This window comes from Folsomia candida, unplaced genomic scaffold, assembly GCF_002217175.1.
Source record: "Folsomia candida strain VU population unplaced genomic scaffold, ASM221717v1 Fcan01_Sc007, whole genome shotgun sequence".
In the NCBI taxonomy this organism is placed as follows: domain Eukaryota; kingdom Metazoa; phylum Arthropoda; class Collembola; order Entomobryomorpha; family Isotomidae; genus Folsomia; species Folsomia candida.
This window is the reverse complement of record NW_019091199.1, coordinates 5,956,640-5,973,017: the sequence shown is the minus strand read 5'-3', so window position 1 is coordinate 5,973,017 and position 16,378 is coordinate 5,956,640. Positions and strand designations below refer to the sequence as shown.

The 16,378-nt window shown below is 38.0% G+C and overlaps 4 protein-coding genes across 12 annotated transcripts; all 4 read left to right on the top strand.

Annotated features, from left to right (window-relative positions):
• The first annotated feature begins 324 nt into the window (after window positions 1-324).
• Window positions 325-3,750, top strand: LOC110851875 (proton-coupled folate transporter). Of its 2 annotated transcripts, XM_035853680.1 has the most exons (8): window positions 325-591; window positions 1,028-1,301; window positions 1,810-2,290; window positions 2,719-2,820; window positions 2,910-3,047; window positions 3,131-3,371; window positions 3,442-3,553; window positions 3,637-3,750. In XM_035853680.1, exons 1-7 carry the CDS (start codon window positions 359-361, stop codon window positions 3,515-3,517), a joined length of 1,545 nt encoding a protein of 514 aa, XP_035709573.1. In that variant the 5' UTR covers window positions 325-358; the 3' UTR covers window positions 3,518-3,553; window positions 3,637-3,750. The 2 variants fall into 2 exon arrangements, with proteins under 2 accessions (XP_035709573.1, XP_021955493.2); XM_022099801.2 differs by having other exon boundaries at window positions 3,442-3,750.
• A 1,177-nt stretch (window positions 3,751-4,927) lies between these two features.
• On the top strand, window positions 4,928-8,623 carry LOC110852338 (proton-coupled folate transporter). The gene is made up of 8 exons (XM_022100377.2): window positions 4,928-5,697; window positions 6,211-6,487; window positions 6,593-6,669; window positions 6,812-7,215; window positions 7,280-7,381; window positions 7,455-7,598; window positions 7,676-7,922; window positions 8,007-8,623. Exons 1-8 carry the CDS (start codon window positions 5,453-5,455, stop codon window positions 8,176-8,178), a joined length of 1,668 nt encoding a protein of 555 aa, XP_021956069.1. The 5' UTR covers window positions 4,928-5,452; the 3' UTR covers window positions 8,179-8,623.
• A 209-nt stretch (window positions 8,624-8,832) lies between these two features.
• On the top strand, window positions 8,833-11,565 carry LOC110852694 (proton-coupled folate transporter). The gene is made up of 7 exons (XM_022100804.2): window positions 8,833-8,900; window positions 8,978-9,163; window positions 9,233-9,506; window positions 9,868-10,318; window positions 10,386-10,625; window positions 10,915-11,155; window positions 11,226-11,565. Exons 1-7 carry the CDS (start codon window positions 8,896-8,898, stop codon window positions 11,338-11,340), a joined length of 1,512 nt encoding a protein of 503 aa, XP_021956496.1. The 5' UTR covers window positions 8,833-8,895; the 3' UTR covers window positions 11,341-11,565.
• Window positions 11,566-11,642: 77 nt separating this feature from the next.
• LOC110852134 (4'-phosphopantetheine phosphatase) lies at window positions 11,643-15,654 on the top strand. Of its 8 annotated transcripts, none has more exons than XM_035853784.1 (10): window positions 11,643-11,744; window positions 11,939-12,568; window positions 12,657-12,938; window positions 13,006-13,155; window positions 13,221-13,631; window positions 13,711-13,965; window positions 14,035-14,342; window positions 14,419-14,694; window positions 14,780-15,176; window positions 15,383-15,654. In XM_035853784.1, exons 2-10 carry the CDS (start codon window positions 11,992-11,994, stop codon window positions 15,457-15,459), a joined length of 2,733 nt encoding a protein of 910 aa, XP_035709677.1. In that variant the 5' UTR covers window positions 11,643-11,744; window positions 11,939-11,991; the 3' UTR covers window positions 15,460-15,654. The 8 variants fall into 8 exon arrangements, 7 of the variants coding, with proteins under 7 accessions (XP_035709677.1, XP_035709676.1, XP_035709681.1 ...); XM_035853783.1 differs by having other exon boundaries at window positions 11,684-11,823; XR_004835289.1 differs by having other exon boundaries at window positions 11,684-12,568; window positions 14,780-15,279; window positions 15,402-15,654.
• The last annotated feature ends 724 nt before the right edge of the window (window positions 15,655-16,378 follow it).

Below are 16,378 nucleotides of genomic sequence, written 5' to 3'. Positions count from 1 at the left end.
TACAAGTGGGTAATAGTTCTCACGCTAATCAGGTCATTCGATCTGAAACTAAGCATTCAACTGTTTTACAATATAATACAAATTATACAATAATTTAGTACTGTGTTTAAGTCATAAATACGATATAATATTTATATCATGCCATCAGACATGCAATTTTTAATCATGGACGCAAATCGATTCTCAGAACAGGTTATCACAAAATTATGAAGCGATTTTTACCGATTATCTACATATTCATCAATGATATAATTGTTAACAATAAATAAATTAGCTCCTATTTAAATAAATCTTTAAATGGCATTACTAAATATTCAGACAACGGTCAGTTGCATTAATAAGAGAGAGCTTTTAAAACATGTCGTTGAATGAGAAACTTTCCCAATTTTCGGAAAATTCTGAAACGAAGAAGGGAACATTTCGTCACAAATGGATCCCTATTTTGAAGTCTATCTCCGTAGAGCCGGCCATCCTTTGTACCATGACGTCCTGCTTAATGACGCATCTAATCAGTCAAAATCTCTACCTGGAGAATATCTGTCTCGTCGACAGAAACAATTCTGGCAGCATATGCGAAGAGATTGTCAAAGTGTAAGAGGATATTGGTTGTGCAAATTCATATGAATTGAGTCTAAATTAGTGTACTACAATGGGGGAGTAAACCATGTTCAACCCAGGTTATATTTTCAGCACCTCAGTTTGAAGGACCAACTCTTTAGAAAAAATATTTAGTGCGGAACTTCGCACGTGGGCACAATTCAGAGCGTTATTGGTGCCGAAAATTAGCGAGAAGGCTTGGTTTTCACGAGGAATTAATGCGAAAAAAGTCGCCGCAAGGTAGGGATTCCGCTCGAAAATCGAGCTTTTCGCGAACTTGCGGCACCAATAACGCTCTGAATTTTGCTAATCTGCGCAAGTTCCATACTAAATGTTACTAAAGAGTTGATGCTTCAAACTGAGGTGCTGAAAAAATAATCTGGATTGAACATGGTTTGGGTCCCCATTGTAAATTAAATATTTTCTGCAGAAATGAGACATTTGCGGATGAAGAAGTAGAAATTCAAAAGATTTTTAGTCAAAATCAAACCTATCGTGCCATCCTAGATAATGCTTTACCACTAATCTTCATAATGTTTGTGGGGCCATGGAGTGACCACTACGGGAGGAAGATCCCCCTCCTCTGTAGCACCCTGGGATGGATGACTTATCCCATTTTGACGAATTTTCTCTCCTCCAGGATGTATACGATGGATCCTGTTCTTCTCATGCTATTGGCAGGAATTCCACAATGTTTAATGGGGGTGAGACCGCATAGTACAAATGCTGCAGATATTCATTATATAGGGTATCCAAAATCGGAAGATTTTGAAAAACCGGTTTTCGATTATTCCAGTTTTAAAAAATTTGGGTACAGCGGTTTTAGATTCTGTGTGAAACCGATTTTAGGGCTAATTTTAAAAAAAGTTTCGAAATATAGTATGTCAAGCTAAAATTTAATACAAAATTAAAATTAAATATAAATTTGGGAATAAGGTATTTCATAACCATTGATTCTTATCTCACCAATAAGAAATATTAAATATTAGGTCCAAAACAGTTTGTCTTATTACAAATGGAAAACCGATTTTCGGGTATATAAAACCCGTCTTTAGAACAAATTTAGAACCGGTTTTTTTACAAGACTGGTTTGTTTGAGAATTGTAACATCAGTTTTCGGTTAAATCGAAAACCGGTTTTACAAAATGTGAAAAACTGATTTTGGATTCCCTAATATTCAATAATGAAACTAATTTATTAAAATGATTACAGAGCACGTTTGGACTCATGATGAGTGCAAATAGTTATATCTGCGACATATCGAACAGTTACACGAGAACGGTACGGCTCGGAATCTTATTCGCATGCTTTAATCTCGGCCTCCCAATAGGATTTTCGCTGGCTGGGCAGTCTATTCGGAGGGGGTGGGGATATTCGAAGAGTTACTGGATTTCTGCTGTCATTGGGGCCGTCGGTGTCATCATAGTCTTCTTGAGGGTGAAGGACGTCGAATATTCGGAACGAAAAAGAAATACTAATCTCTCTCAGAATGACCAGCAAGAAGAAAATATTGAATCTGAACTGAAAATGGGAGAAAAATCGGAGAAAGTTCCCGGACTTTTGGCCGCGATTAACCCGAAGAATAATTTTTATCAAGTATTACGCTTTCCGTTTAGGCGACGAGAAGATTACGACCGTCTAAAGATATGGTTGCTGTTGATCGCTTTTACATTCGCATCAGCCCCATATCACGGTATGTACATACTTTAATATAGGACTCGACTCGATGACTCATCGCCGAAATTGTCAAAATGATCACGTTTTAAATCATTTCTCGACTCTAGGAATTTGTTTTAAAATTCTAGATGGCAAATTTGTAGAGCAGGGCGTTCCCAATTAAAAAAATATACATCCCATATTTTCACTGATTTTGACTGATGAGATCTTAAGTTTAAGTCTTCAAAGAAATTGGAACTTATGACTTGCTGGCGATATTCATATAAAAAACTCAACTTACTGACTACAAGCTTGTCGTCCAGAATTTTAAAATAAATTTCCAGAGCTGAGGAATGATTAAATATGTATGTGTTGATGTAGACGATTTTTGGTGATGAGTCTACATAGCTAGAAATGCGAAATTCTATGCATCTGAAAATGACTAAATTATTATAATGATATCAGGTGAATTTCCATTGATGTATGTTTTTCTCCGAGAAAGACTAAATTGGGATGCGGTCGAATATGGCGACTTTTCCACGTACCCTTCCTTCATTTCTGTGGCAGGTTGGTTTTTTGTATCATTTGACATGGGAAAGTTGAAGTGAAAACAGGTTCAGAAATCCTGAAAGTAAATCTTTCTCTCATTTATGTAGGAGTCATACTTTCGATGGGAATATGCTCAAAATTGTTAAAACTATCCGATCAAATGGTCGGATTTCTTGGAGGAATTAGCCAATTTGGTGGATGCATTCTCTATGCTGTAGCCATTAATAAGGTCATGATGTATTTAGGTAAATATATATTTTTATTTTTTACACATTTTAGACAAATTCCTGACCAAGTTGCATACATAATTTTGCCACTAACATTTCAGCCCCCGCCGTGGACATGATGAACGGAACGATGATCGTGGTGTCGAGGTCCATGATGTCCAAGCTTGTCCTACCAGGTGAAATTGGGACACTCATGTCGCTAATTTCTATTTTAGACGTGTTAACACCGCTTTGTACGGTTCCACTTTACTCGGCCGTGTATCGCTGGACTGTCGCAACCTTCTCGGGGTCGTTTATCATCCTTTCCGCCGTACTTACGGTCCCACCACAACTCATTTTCATGTACGATTCTACAATTAATTTCGTGACAAGGGTACAAGTCAAATGAATATTGTTGATTTATCTCCTGCAGTTGGTTCTTGTGGAAGAAAAATTCACCCGAAAAGCGTCCCAACAAACCCACATGTGGAAATTACCAAATCCAATGAAAATTTTATGTCCAGGCGTCAATTACCAAAGTGAAAGTAAGCGCGTGTCGAATTTTTGAATCTCATAGTTAAGAAATTGAAATTATTTATTTGCATATATTTATCTATTTATATCCTAGACTTACAGCAGAACTTTGTTAGAACAGATTTGATAACATACTTATTAGCTAGAGTAATCATTTGTTCAGGGATTCGGTAACAAACTAAATACATATGCACAAATCTATGTAAAAGACCTTGTAAAAATAATTCTCTCACTCTCATCATCTCTCGTCTCGTCGATGCTGTCCTCTCCGTCGTCTCGGTCAAGTGTTTGATTAATGCAAAATTACAATCCTCCCGACACTGCCACATCCCCCACATTATTCTTACTTACACATTATATAATTCATCATCTCATTGTATGTAATGGACAGGTGCATTGTACTCTGTCCCATTCACAGTTCACACATGCAGGCAGTATAAATACCTTGCGTCCAGTCAAGTCCAGCCTGCATTTCATATGGTACATGCATTAGCACGACTTAAATCCATGCAGTGAGATGAAATGAGAGTTCAAATGGCAAAAATGAGATTCACACAATAAGTAATAAACTTATTTGGAATATATTACTACTTTTACGACGTGTGGGTCTTATGTATGTATGTATTGCTATTATTACTGGATTGAATACCTACACTTGCCCACTTGTACAGACGAGGAAAGCATTAAAACTCCTGTCAAATCTGCCAAACTCCAAAAATTTCTGCTATAACTTTGATTGAATTCAACAATGGATTTAACTACTTACATAAATGAAGAATATTTAACTTAATGTGCGAGCAGGTAATTCATATTCACCTCAGTTCATTATCCCATTACAAATAGTCATGCTTTCATTCCTTGCATGCATTCAATTCACAAAGTTCAGTTCACCACAACAGAGTCGAGGATTAGATAAAGTTTATGCCGAGATGGAATAGCAGATCCCAGACTTTAACGCAATGTCATCCGTCCGTCATTTCATTAACTTCTCACAAGCGACTCAATTCTGTCAATTTCTTTAACAGGTACATATGTAAATCGCAAATGTCATCGCATCATGCAGATAACCACGAGACGATGTTTACTCCAAAAATGTTACGAAAATATTGCAATCTGCCCACAATTTACATTGATTTGACCTCTGTAGCATACACATACTTCCCATGCACATTCCGACCCTGCCCGTGTACGCATTTATTATTTCGATAATACGATGCAAAGATCGGACAGGACTTGCTTATCATTGTCAAAAGTATATTCAAGTGGTCTTAATGATCATCATGATGCACTATTTCATTCAGATTCGTGCACATGCCCATCAAATTCTGCACACTAACTAAACTATTAACTACTTTAAACTTTAAAACCAGGGAACATGCTACCAATTTTTTCATTCGAGTCGAGGATGCTGGATTGTCAGCATGCATTCGTTCAATAAAGACATTAAACCATTGTATTTTTTTTGTTTGTTTTTAATTTTTATTTGACATAACATAACGCACCGTGTAGCTGCGGATAAAACAAATATTTAGACTAATTACACTTCTAGGTGAAAAGAAATACGTGATTCACTGTGTAAATAAAAATATCGCTCTGCTCTTCCCAAGATTACAAACTTTTAGACATCTCCTCAGTCAGACTTCCTTCAATGCAAGGCAAGGCAAACGGGTTTTAGAAAACTAATAACAAGAAGTTTCTTGACATTAAATAAAATCAACTGTTTCCCGTCTGCTTGGATAAAAAATGGAATAAATTACTTTACAACTTTTCAATGGGATCAGTTATACGGCAGACATGTGACTCTAACATTCAGATAACACTTTGCCTTATCTAGTCAAAATTTGCAGGTGTGTCGTGAAAGTGAGAAACAGTTGAATTACAAATTTTTACAGTAACTTATTAAATAAAATATGGACCACCAAGGAAAATCGCAATCTTTGCAATCTCTGGAGAAAGTCGAGGACAAGAAATCTTTCCAGGAAAAGGTTGCAGAATGTGGAAGATTAATGATCCAGGCGTCCGTCGAGCCAGCATCGTTGCTCTTGATGACATCAGTCCTCATGTCATATCTCACCTTCCAGAACGTCATGGTGGAAAATATCTGCAGAGTTAGACTCAAACTGGACCATGACGTCTGCAAAGAAATCATAAAGGCGTAAGTTTCCTAAAAATGTATTTATTTTTTCTTAGCAGAAATATGCATTTGGAAATCTGTCTCTATAACCTTGTTCTCATTTTGAATGTTGCTCTTAATTTTTGTGGATTTGCCAAAATTTTGCATGACATGTTCATCAAACACGGTTCACCAACCTCGTCAGCAACCTGTTAAGCAAATACATACATAAAATTGAGCATCATGATCTTGATCCTGATTACATATGCGTATTATGCAAGTTCACGACCAACCTAAGGTTAACTAACGAAACTACCAACTACTACATATGTACTTACATATATGCAATTTTTTTAGCCTCTGCGTCATATTAACCAAATGTTATTGTTTGCAAATTGTTATCAAAAATATGTCTGCAAATATTTGCTTACACTTATTTATCGATAAGGTACTGAGTATTTGCATACGTCCATTGATGAATTGATTAGTATGTCCGTTGTTCATGAATTTGGAAAAGAACCTGAAAATACATATGAAAATTTTACATAATTTCAGAAATGAAACCTACAAAAATGATACCGAACAGATCAACACAATTCTCGCCGAGACGAAGATCTACCGCAGTATTTTAGACCATTCCTTTCCCGTGATCTACGTAATTTTTATGGGGCCATGGAGTGACCACTATGGACGGAAATTGTCACTAATCATCCCATTCGTGGGGTACATCGTGCAGTCAATAGCCTACCTAATCTGCGCCCAATTCTTCATCGATTCTGCAGACCCTTTCACCATGAACATTTTAACTTCCCTGCCAAGAAGTGTTACTGGGGTACGAAAATGAAATCGATTTTTTATCGGGGGGGAACGAATAATAAAAATTTGGCAGCGTTTATTCTTCATAATTAAAATTGTATCTATTTTACGGACTTCTCAGGGCGAACCTGCCTACGCCATGGCCGCCTATGCGTATATCAGCGACATTACGACGCATAAAAGTCGAACGATTCGAAGGTTAGAGAGAATTTTTTTTGTAATTTTTTCAAAAATACATGTGCGTAAATCGTAATTTTCCAAATTTTGAATTCTGTGGATGGAAGACCTTAAAACTACTCAAAAATACGTATTTATAAACTTACGTCTCTCTGATCTATAGCGGTCTGCTCAGTGCCGCCTACACCATCGGAGTCCCTTGCGGCTTCTCTCTGGGAGGACTTCTGGCCGACGAGAATGTCTCCAACACCGCCAGTTTCGCCATCTCGATCGCATTCGTCACCACGGGACTGCTGATCCTTCTCTTCAGGGCTGACAATTTGACAAAGGCTGACCGGTTAGCGCTGGAGAGGGTGGAGAAAGGTGATCGGGATGACGACACCGGTGGAAAAAACGCGGAGGAGGAAGACATCTTGGGGCCGAATCCTACGTGGAGAGATGTACTGAATCCGAAAAACACTTTATTCAAGGTGGTCTCACTACCATTTCGAAAACGCGAGAATTCTGGAAGGATAAAATTTATCCTCTTGCTGGTCGCCTTCCTTTGCGCGGCAGCTCCGATTCATGGTGAGTGAGTCGATGGTCACGCCAAGACTGAGCTATTGAGTGACCCTCTTCCTCCTTTATATAGGCGAGTTTGGCGTTATTTTCATGTACGTGTCGAGCAAGCTGAGCTGGGATGCGAGCAGATATGGGTACTTTTCCAGTGTGAACACGCTCATCGGCGTGGCAGGTGTGTGCACAAATATAAATATGAAGCGTGGCGTCTCTTACTCGGAAACTAAGCTTTTTTGCATATATGACAGGTGTCGTTTTGTCCATGGGACTATTTTCTAAATGGATGAAGTTGTCGGATCCCTTGGTCGGCTTTATTGCAGGCATTAGTCAAATGGCTGGGAGTCTTGTGTACGCTTTTATCTGCACTGGCTGTGGATACATGATTTATCTTGGTTAGAATTTACCACATAACCCTAAATTAACCTACTTACTAACTAATTAATAAAAAATAAATGAAATGAACTTTCAGCTTCCACAATCGATATGATGAATGGAACAATGATCGTCATTTCGAGAAGCATGTTGTCAAAAATTGTCGATGACAATGAAATTGGAAAACTCTTCTCGCTAATTGCAATACTAGAGACGCTTACACCACTCGCAATGGACCCCACGTATTCCAAGTTGTTCCATTTCACGCTGAAAAACGGGTATTTTCTGGGGGCGTTCTTCCTCCTCTCGGCGGCACTGACCGTTCCGCCGCAAATTATATACTTGTAAGGAATAATTGAATAATTGACTAGAAATTAATGCTTGCATGTGACTAAATATCACTGATTTTGACATTGACGTGCTTGCAGGTGGTTCATTATTAAAAATCGCACCTCTAAAAAGAATCCAATCGAGGAAAATTGTGACCAGCCCTCATTGCCACCCAACGTGCAAACTTCGAGTGGTGCGGAACCGACCAAGAAAAAAAATGGAATTATTTCTGACGGTGGTCACACCAATCTTGGATTCCACACTGATTAATAACTTGCTAGTATCAATCAACTATCTGGCCAAATTAAGTATGCATGCAAAATTTTAGCAAAACTGCCATCATTTTTTTCTAATGAACTATTTTTACACGTCGACATTTTACTAGTTGCTAAATAGAAGATATTGTGATATTTCAACCTATTTTATACTGATCTGATCAATTTTGGAGAATAATTGTGCTCCAAAAAAACGAAAACATAATGGACTGATAACAATCATTATTCGTACATGAGTACTTTAAACCTTGTTTTTATTTAATAATTAACGTTATTTTAACACAACCAACAAACAATTAACTAATATACCTCATCCTGACTGACACGAAATTTTGTCGGTTGTCGAGAATTTTAGATTAGAAGACGAAAAGTAATGAATTATCAACTATGAAAGTGATGGAAATAAATACGTTTCATACTTATCATGAACTTGCCCATAATTTCTCGGTTCACTGTGCAGATCTATTGTTTTATCGCATAAATGAATGAATGAGATAAGCATCGTTGCATGATTAAAGTTCATTAATATTTTGCTATCGTCACCTCCTAATATCATAATGATAAGCATCACTTGCATAAATCACATGGTTAAGTTTTTGCGATTAAGCACTATTAAATAGTGTAACATTTAATTTCATATAACTAACAACACAAAACTGAGGAGAATATTTTGGCCTGGAATGGGAAAAAGTGGGCAAATGAGGTAATAAAAATGAGGTAACAGCAATATACGAAATATGTAAATAATTTTTGAATTATGCAATTTTATTGATATGAAATTCTATTTACTGCAGCTATAAAAAATTAGAATTAAAATCATGGGTTCAAAAACTTCGATCCGTGACAATCGAGCCGGCCAGCTTTTTCATGATGATCTCTGTCGTCTTAAGTGGGACGCTTATGCAAAACGTGCTTATCGAATCTGTCTGCACCGTAACGAGAAATAATAGTAGAGAAATTTGCAGCGAAATCGTTAAAAAGTTTGTGCCATTACATAATCAGATAAATTTCATATTCGTATTTAAATAATTTAATTTACTAAATTTTAGTAACGGGTCTTTTGAAGACGAGGAAATAGCAATTCAAGAAGTTGTCGCCAGCGTACAAGAATACTCCTCAATTGTGGACAACGTCTTCAAACTGCTATTCATTCTGATTGCGGGGCCATGGAGTGACCGTAATGGGCGACGAACTCCACTAATTTTGACCGTAGTAGGAAACACGGTCTCCTGTGCCGGCATGTTAGCTGGGTCCTTGCTATACGACAGGATAGATCCGTATTGGCTGGCCATAATTACATCCGCGGCGAGTTCTATTCTTGGCGTAAGAAATTGACAAAATTAAATACTAACAATAATTCCTAATTTGACTAAACTAGTCTCAACCGATCACAAATTTAATAAATATGATTTTGCAAACGGCATGAGCCACTAACGCCCAGGTTTGGCAGAGATATTTGCATCCGAAGGGTAGGTAAATTTAGAAAGTGTAAGTTAATTTTAGGATGTGCTTTCTCCACTTCTGATGCAAATATTTCTAAACCTGAGCATTTGCAGATAGCGTCTTTTTGCAAATTTCATACTAATTTGTGTGATCGATTGACACTAATTTAATCAAAATCGGAGAGAATACTCTGGGAGATCTGGGAGAAGCATAAACATGAAGATATTGTACCTTTTTTTAGGGGGAAGTAGGTTTTACTATGTCAGCTTATGGTCACATTTGCGACATTACGAACCTCTCGTCACGTACTTTTCGTACCGGCATGTTCAGTGCTGCTTATCAACTGGGCGCACTAGTTGGCTTTGGTCTGTTGAATTTGATTATCCGATCTGATGTGAAATACCCGAACACAGTCGGATTCGGAGTCGCGTTAATTTGCTCGCTGATTACGTTAGTAATTGTGCTAATTGGTTTAAAGAAGAAAACTTGGGCCCCATCAGATTTTAGAAACAATAACTATTCAAGTTTAATGAAACGATCAGAGATGAAAAGAGATTCCTCAACGTGCGGATTTTTAGGATCTTCACTATGTCAAGTATTTAGACCTTTAACAAAACCAAGGTCGTTGTATGGCAAGGTGGTTATCTGGTTGATAATTATTCTCCATATTTTGGCTGCGGCTCCAATTCATGGTACAAAAATTGGAAATTTTTTTACAAAGCTAATAAGATGATACATAAATATTTTACTATTTTCTAGGCGATTCCTCCATCCTGTACCTTTTTCTGCGTCAACGTCTGGGTTGGGATGTCGTTGAATATGGTTACTTTTCCATTTACGACAACGTCATAAAAGTTATCGGGATGAGCGTGGCTATGACGCTGTTTAGCAAATGGTTACAAGCTAGCGACCCATGCATCGGCTTCATTTCTGGCTGGAGTCAACTGGCCGCCTGTTTTATATATGCGTTCGCCATAAATCATACCACAATTTATATAGGCAAGTAAATAGTCACAATTCAGTGTTTCGGGTGAAAGTAACCACTTGCAAGAAATAACGGCGAGAAAGTGGATTTTTGCAGCTATTTTGCACTGCAAGAAATGCAAGGCGCAAGAAACTACGCTCCGCCGCTATACTTAATAAGGCGCGTCGCTACATGGCGCATTTTTCTTGCACTTTCTCCCAGTTTCTTGCACCTTGCATTTCTTGCTTTACAATGCAAAAAACGAAACACTCCCAGAATTGTGCGCAATATTTTTCGTATCCTTACATAATTTTTTACGAACAGCTCCAGCAGTGGATATGTTAAATGCTCTGTTGTACGTCATTGCGAGGTCAATGTTATCCAAAATCGTGGGCAAGAGCGACGTGGGGAAAGCGGTTTCATTGACGATGATTTTCGAGACGGTTGCACCCCTCGCATTCATCCCCCTCTACAGTTGGATGTATGCAGAATATGTGGGAACATTTCCTGGCTCAGTGTTCCTCCTCTCGGCAGCCCTTTCGATTCCAGGATTTCTGATTTATTTGTAATAATACGATATAAAATTATATAAAACATAAGTTTACATAATGACCCTTAAAATCTTTGCCTTCTAGATGGTTCATTTTTGATCCGCGTTACCGCAACTATGAAGATGAATACAATCGTGAAGATAACGAAGAAGAGCGTCTCCTCCTTTGGAGTCAAGTAAAAAACTTTGAGGTTTATTGACGTCGATGAAAAACTTTTTAAAATACATTTTTGTTTACTGGAATTTTATAAATCTCGAAAAATTAGAAAGACTTATTTAGGTGATGTATGTATGTAAATATGCATGCTTCAAAGTAGTTCATTTTATAACGTTATAAGTACGTGCCTAGAATTATTTCATCCTTTGTAAAAATTGATTTTTCTGAATTTTCCTCCAAATATGAAATAGTACAAGTCACTGCAAATTCATATGAAAATGTTTCTAATTTTATATGCTACTAAATTTTTAGCACATTGCCCAACTGTCATTTGCAAGCGTGCGAGCTGAAAATCGAGTTGTGTATTTGCAAATGTTCGTCATTTTACACTTACACGGTTTACTCAGCGTTTTTGAGTCAAGATAACCTACGAAAGGTGATCATGAGGTGATGCATGATTAGCTCAGCTTATTACACGTGAACCCGTGAACTTTACACAACCACGCACAAGCAACATGCGATAAAAGTCAATAAACTATCATCATCTGATTTGTTTGATTCTGAAGCATGAATGTAAATACTATAGTATTTACATTCATGTTCTGAAGTCAGATCTGTGTCTATTGTGTGTAAATATTTAGTTAAACTATCAATTAAAACATGCACGGATTTTTATAAAAGTTTTAAACCAAATATGGGTGACACTGAATTACCCCCAGGGGAAATTTTATGCCCCGTAAAGTCAATAAATCTACTCGCTGCACAAAATCAAGCCTCAGAAGAATCCATCCGTTCCCAATCGCCAAAAGGGTCAGGAAGGTCGGGGGGTGGGTCATCATCAACGACGGATCAACCCGTCATCGACCCCACCACGAGTGAAACGCTGTTCCGCAATTTGAAGAACGCGAAACGGTTTGCCATTGACATTGGTGGTTCACTTACAAAAATTGCATATTTTTCTACAGTTTCACACCGACGAATAAGGTCACGGTCAAAGTCGCCATTTCCTCCTGCGACGCCAACGTCTCCGCCACCACCGTCGAGTAGCAGTCCGACATCTGGAGATGAGGACTTATCTTCCAGTCAGGTGTCGCAAAGTGGGGGGAATGAGTTCGAATATGACGTCTGGGAAGGGGCGCGTCTTCACTTTATCAAGTTTGAAACCTTATTTATTGAGGAATGTTTGGACTTTATTCAGAAACATTTAGCTCCCAGAGTGGAGCAGGAGGAGGATGGCGTTTTTTCGACGGGAAAAAGAATTAAGGCGACAGGTGAGTTTAAAATTCGTCACATTTTTAAGGTTTTTTAAAATTGTAATTATGTATAGCCCGGGTTAATTAATTAATTAATGTAAAATAGGTGGTGGGAGCTACAAGTATTCGCAACTTATCCAGGAGAAGCTTGGTCTCACTTTGGAGAAAGAAGATGAAATCTCGTGTCTAATCCAAGGAGCAAACTTTCTCTTGAAAAATGTCCCCGACGAAGCGTTTGTATTTGAAAGGAAGCAAAATCCCGAGTACCGCTTTCAATCAGCGGGCCCCGTCATGTTCCCCTATCTTCTGGTCAATATTGGATCTGGGGTCAGTATTCTTAAGGTCGAGGGTGAAGATAAATATCAGCGGATTGGAGGAACGGCGACGGGTAAATATTTAATATTGACAAGTTTTGTAAGGTGCATCTCAGCTAATATTATAATTATATGAATCAGGGGGTGGAACATTTTGGGGACTGGGTTCACTCCTCACCGGCGGATCCGTGACGGAATTTGACGAATTGTTATCAATGGCGGAGAAGGGCGATCATCGAAATGTGGACATGCTAGTAAGAGACATTTATGCTGGAGATTACGCGAAATTAGGTAAATGAAATAAATCGACACAAACTATAAGCTTTGTATAATATTATAAAAAGACATGTTCTCAGGCCTTCCTGGAGATTTAATTGCTTCGTCGTTTGGCAAAGCGGTTGCCCAAGGTCCGAATGATATCAACCCTAATGACGCTATTCGTTCCCTTCTCTTCACCATTTCCAACGATATTGGGCAAATCGCGTGCCTTTATGCTTTGCAACATGGATTGAAGCGAATCTATTTTGGTGGCTATTTTCTAAGAAATCATCCCCTCTCAATGTACGCTGTTAGTTATTCAATCAAGTATTGGAGCAAGGGGGAGGTGGAAGCGCTCTTTTTACGACATGAAGGATATCTTGGCGCAATTGGAGCATTCCTTAAAGGAACAGAGGAACTGGACTGTGAAAAGTACTCGTGGCAAGAAAACTTTGCTGGAAGTAGTTCTGGTCTTATTCACGTGGATAATCAACGGTCACCAACAATAGGTAAAATAAAACCAATAAAACTTTTTAAAAAACTATGAAATGTTATACAATGTATACTAATTTCTGGTTATTTCAACAGAAATCCCTAAATTTGAAGAGCTGATCCCAACTGCTCCAGAATTGCATCTTCGACATAACAGTCTCGGTCATAAGTTGACGAGGAAAAAATCTAGTGATATTCTCCGAATTAATGTCGAACAGCTAGAGATCGATCGAACGGAGCGACCCTTTGGCTTCTTCCCTTTGCTTTGCTCCTCTTCTGAGTATTTTCCTGACTGTGTCGACCTCACAAAGGAAGTTGAAGCGAGAGATTATTGGTTAACCTGCTTTCAAGGTGAGTCAATCACAAAAAATTAGTTGTCATTAGTCCACAAAATTTATAATCAGTACTGATATCCTGCAGGTTGGGTTGAACGAATTACACTAATTGCAATGGAGAGCCAAACCGATTCACCCACCTCGACAGACCGTGCTCTGCGTTGTCGACAAAAACTGAAATCTCGTCTCAACTACTTACAATCTAACCCTTGTGCATATGGTCTTCTTACCGTTCGAAGTTTATTGGACACTTTTGAGCAAAGTTTGCGAGAGTATGATTTCCCAGATCCATACTGGAATTTAAAGCAATGTGAAAATGCCGCAGCCGTTTCCGAGCTGCAATTACAACTTGACCATTTGGACAAATTAAAGTGGAAGGATCGCCAAGCAGAAGTATGTGCATATTTAAGAAAATTAAATGAAAGACCGGTTTGAACATAATCGTAACCGTAATGTATGCATTCATTAGCTTATCTATTCGTTCCTTGCTGGCAACGTGTTCGACTGGGGAGCTCGAGAGGTTACTTCCCTCCTCGAAGGTCCAGACCAGTTTGGCTTTGCTGAGGCGAGAGCAAAGGTTCAGAAACGACCTTGGCTCGTCGACCGTTTAGACGAATGGATAAACCGACTTAAAGATCCGTCCAAAATTCATAAATGTGTGGCAATTTTTGTGGATAATTCTGGTTTTGATTTTGTCCTGGGTGTGCTACCCTTTGTTCGAGAGTTTCTTTCTCGAGGCACAAAAGTAAGTACGGGCTAATAAAACTTAAGTCTATTAACAATTCAATATAGTAATAGTTTAGAAAATTGAAATATGTAAACTTTTTTAGGTGATACTTTGCTCAAACTCCTGCCCTGCCGTAAACGACATGACTTATCCCGAAATGGTTGGACTTCTTCAAGAGCTCTCCGTTAGTCAACAGTGGTTGCGCGAAGGATTGGATTCTGGTCAACTTAAACTGGCAGGAACAGGGCAGGCGTCTCCATGTCTGGATTTATCTCGAGTATCGCAAGACCTGATAAATCTAGTTATGTTAATGGAAACAGACCTCGTAATTATAGAGGGAATGGGGCGAACAATTCATACAAATCTCTACACCAAGTTTAAATGTGAAGTCATAAAGTTGGCAGTGATTAAGAACAAGTGGTTGGCCAATCGGTTTGGAGGAGATCTCTTTTCGGTAGTGTTTTCATACGAGACTCCTTCTCTTCCTGGAATAATTTCTAGTCCTACCAAATCTTAAACTAATTTTAGAAAAAATACTACATACAACCAGCGATGCTCTGTGTCTTGGGGAGAATGTTAAATCTACTACCCCCAAACGTTAAGGTATGTGAGAAATTACACAGTGTAACCTTAACTGTTTTGAGCGTAGTAGATTTAATATTCTCCCCAAGACACGGAGCATCACTGCATAATACGACTATAATAGAATTACATATTTTTTACAGGTTAGTTACAGTGAATTTGCTCAAAAAAATTTTTGAAATTGTGCAAAATATTCTTTAAAGTTTCACCATTTGTGTGACACTTACATACGTGTAGATTTTAGGTATCTCTCTTAAAAGGATTTTAACAGTTTTGTCATTTTAATTTGTCGGCCATGGTCAAAGTGTGCGTATTGTTCACTCTTCAAGAAATAGCATTGTGATATAACGTAAAATATTTAATTATAATTAAAGTCAAATTACATTCCATTAATAACTGTTTCTTTGTTTGTCCTGTCACCAAACATTCCCAATTTCCCCATCACAAACAATTATTGACCTCGCATAAGCATTGACTTCACATATGGCTTTCACTCATTCATACTTCCACTCTAAAGGTCAGTTCAGCCACTTGAGCAAAAATTCCATGACTTTTGATGCACAATTTTACCAAAATGTCACCAATTTATGTAGCCTAATTAAGTGTCTGCCTTGTCTTTTACGTAATTCCTCAAAAATTAATTGTGGTTTCCTCTAAAAAATTACAAACTTCTCCATTACATGATGAATGTTATACATTGCATTGTTTGTTTTTGTTGCTAATTCAATGTTACTCATTGCATTTCGTCAGGACAATTTTGCTCTTTAGCTTTCTCTCTTCTGTAGAAAAATGTCACTTCTCACTCAACCCTCGTGATTACAATTGTGTGTGCGTTTGTATGGTGACATGCCATTACATATGTACAGACATTTTTGATGACGATGCATGACTTTCAACAAAACGATGTCAAAGGTGGAGGCGGTGGTGTCCTACACCCAAGTTCCGCTCCTTTGTTCTGAGTCGATAACAAAGGGATGGAAATTGCCAAATTTCGAATTAAAAGTCAATTTCGAAATATAATCTTTGCTCAGCATCATATCATCTCATACTTACGACTTGCTGACAGGTGAGTCCAACGAAACTACTTGTGGTGGTGTGGAAGTAAAATCTTGATAATGCA

Coding starts and splice junctions, on each gene's coding strand:
- LOC110852338 (XM_022100377.2), top strand. CDS start 5,453: ATGGACCACCAAGGAAAATCGCAATCTTTGCAATCTCTGGAGAAAGTC. Junction 7,382..7,454: donor CACGCTCATCGGCGTGGCAG/GTGTGTGCACAA, acceptor CATATATGACAG/GTGTCGTTTTGTCCATGGGA. Junction 7,599..7,675: donor TGGATACATGATTTATCTTG/GTTAGAATTTAC, acceptor ATGAACTTTCAG/CTTCCACAATCGATATGATG.
- LOC110852134 (XM_035853784.1), top strand. CDS start 11,992: ATGGGTGACACTGAATTACCCCCAGGGGAAATTTTATGCCCCGTAAAG. Junction 13,966..14,034: donor TTGGTTAACCTGCTTTCAAG/GTGAGTCAATCA, acceptor GATATCCTGCAG/GTTGGGTTGAACGAATTACA. Junction 14,343..14,418: donor GGAAGGATCGCCAAGCAGAA/GTATGTGCATAT, acceptor TGCATTCATTAG/CTTATCTATTCGTTCCTTGC.
- LOC110852694 (XM_022100804.2), top strand. Junction 9,507..9,867: donor CGGCGAGTTCTATTCTTGGC/GTAAGAAATTGA, acceptor ACCTTTTTTTAG/GGGGAAGTAGGTTTTACTAT. Junction 10,319..10,385: donor GGCTGCGGCTCCAATTCATG/GTACAAAAATTG, acceptor ACTATTTTCTAG/GCGATTCCTCCATCCTGTAC.
- LOC110851875 (XM_035853680.1), top strand. CDS start 359: ATGTCGTTGAATGAGAAACTTTCCCAATTTTCGGAAAATTCTGAAACG. Junction 2,291..2,718: donor CGCATCAGCCCCATATCACG/GTATGTACATAC, acceptor TAATGATATCAG/GTGAATTTCCATTGATGTAT. Junction 2,821..2,909: donor TTCCTTCATTTCTGTGGCAG/GTTGGTTTTTTG, acceptor TCATTTATGTAG/GAGTCATACTTTCGATGGGA.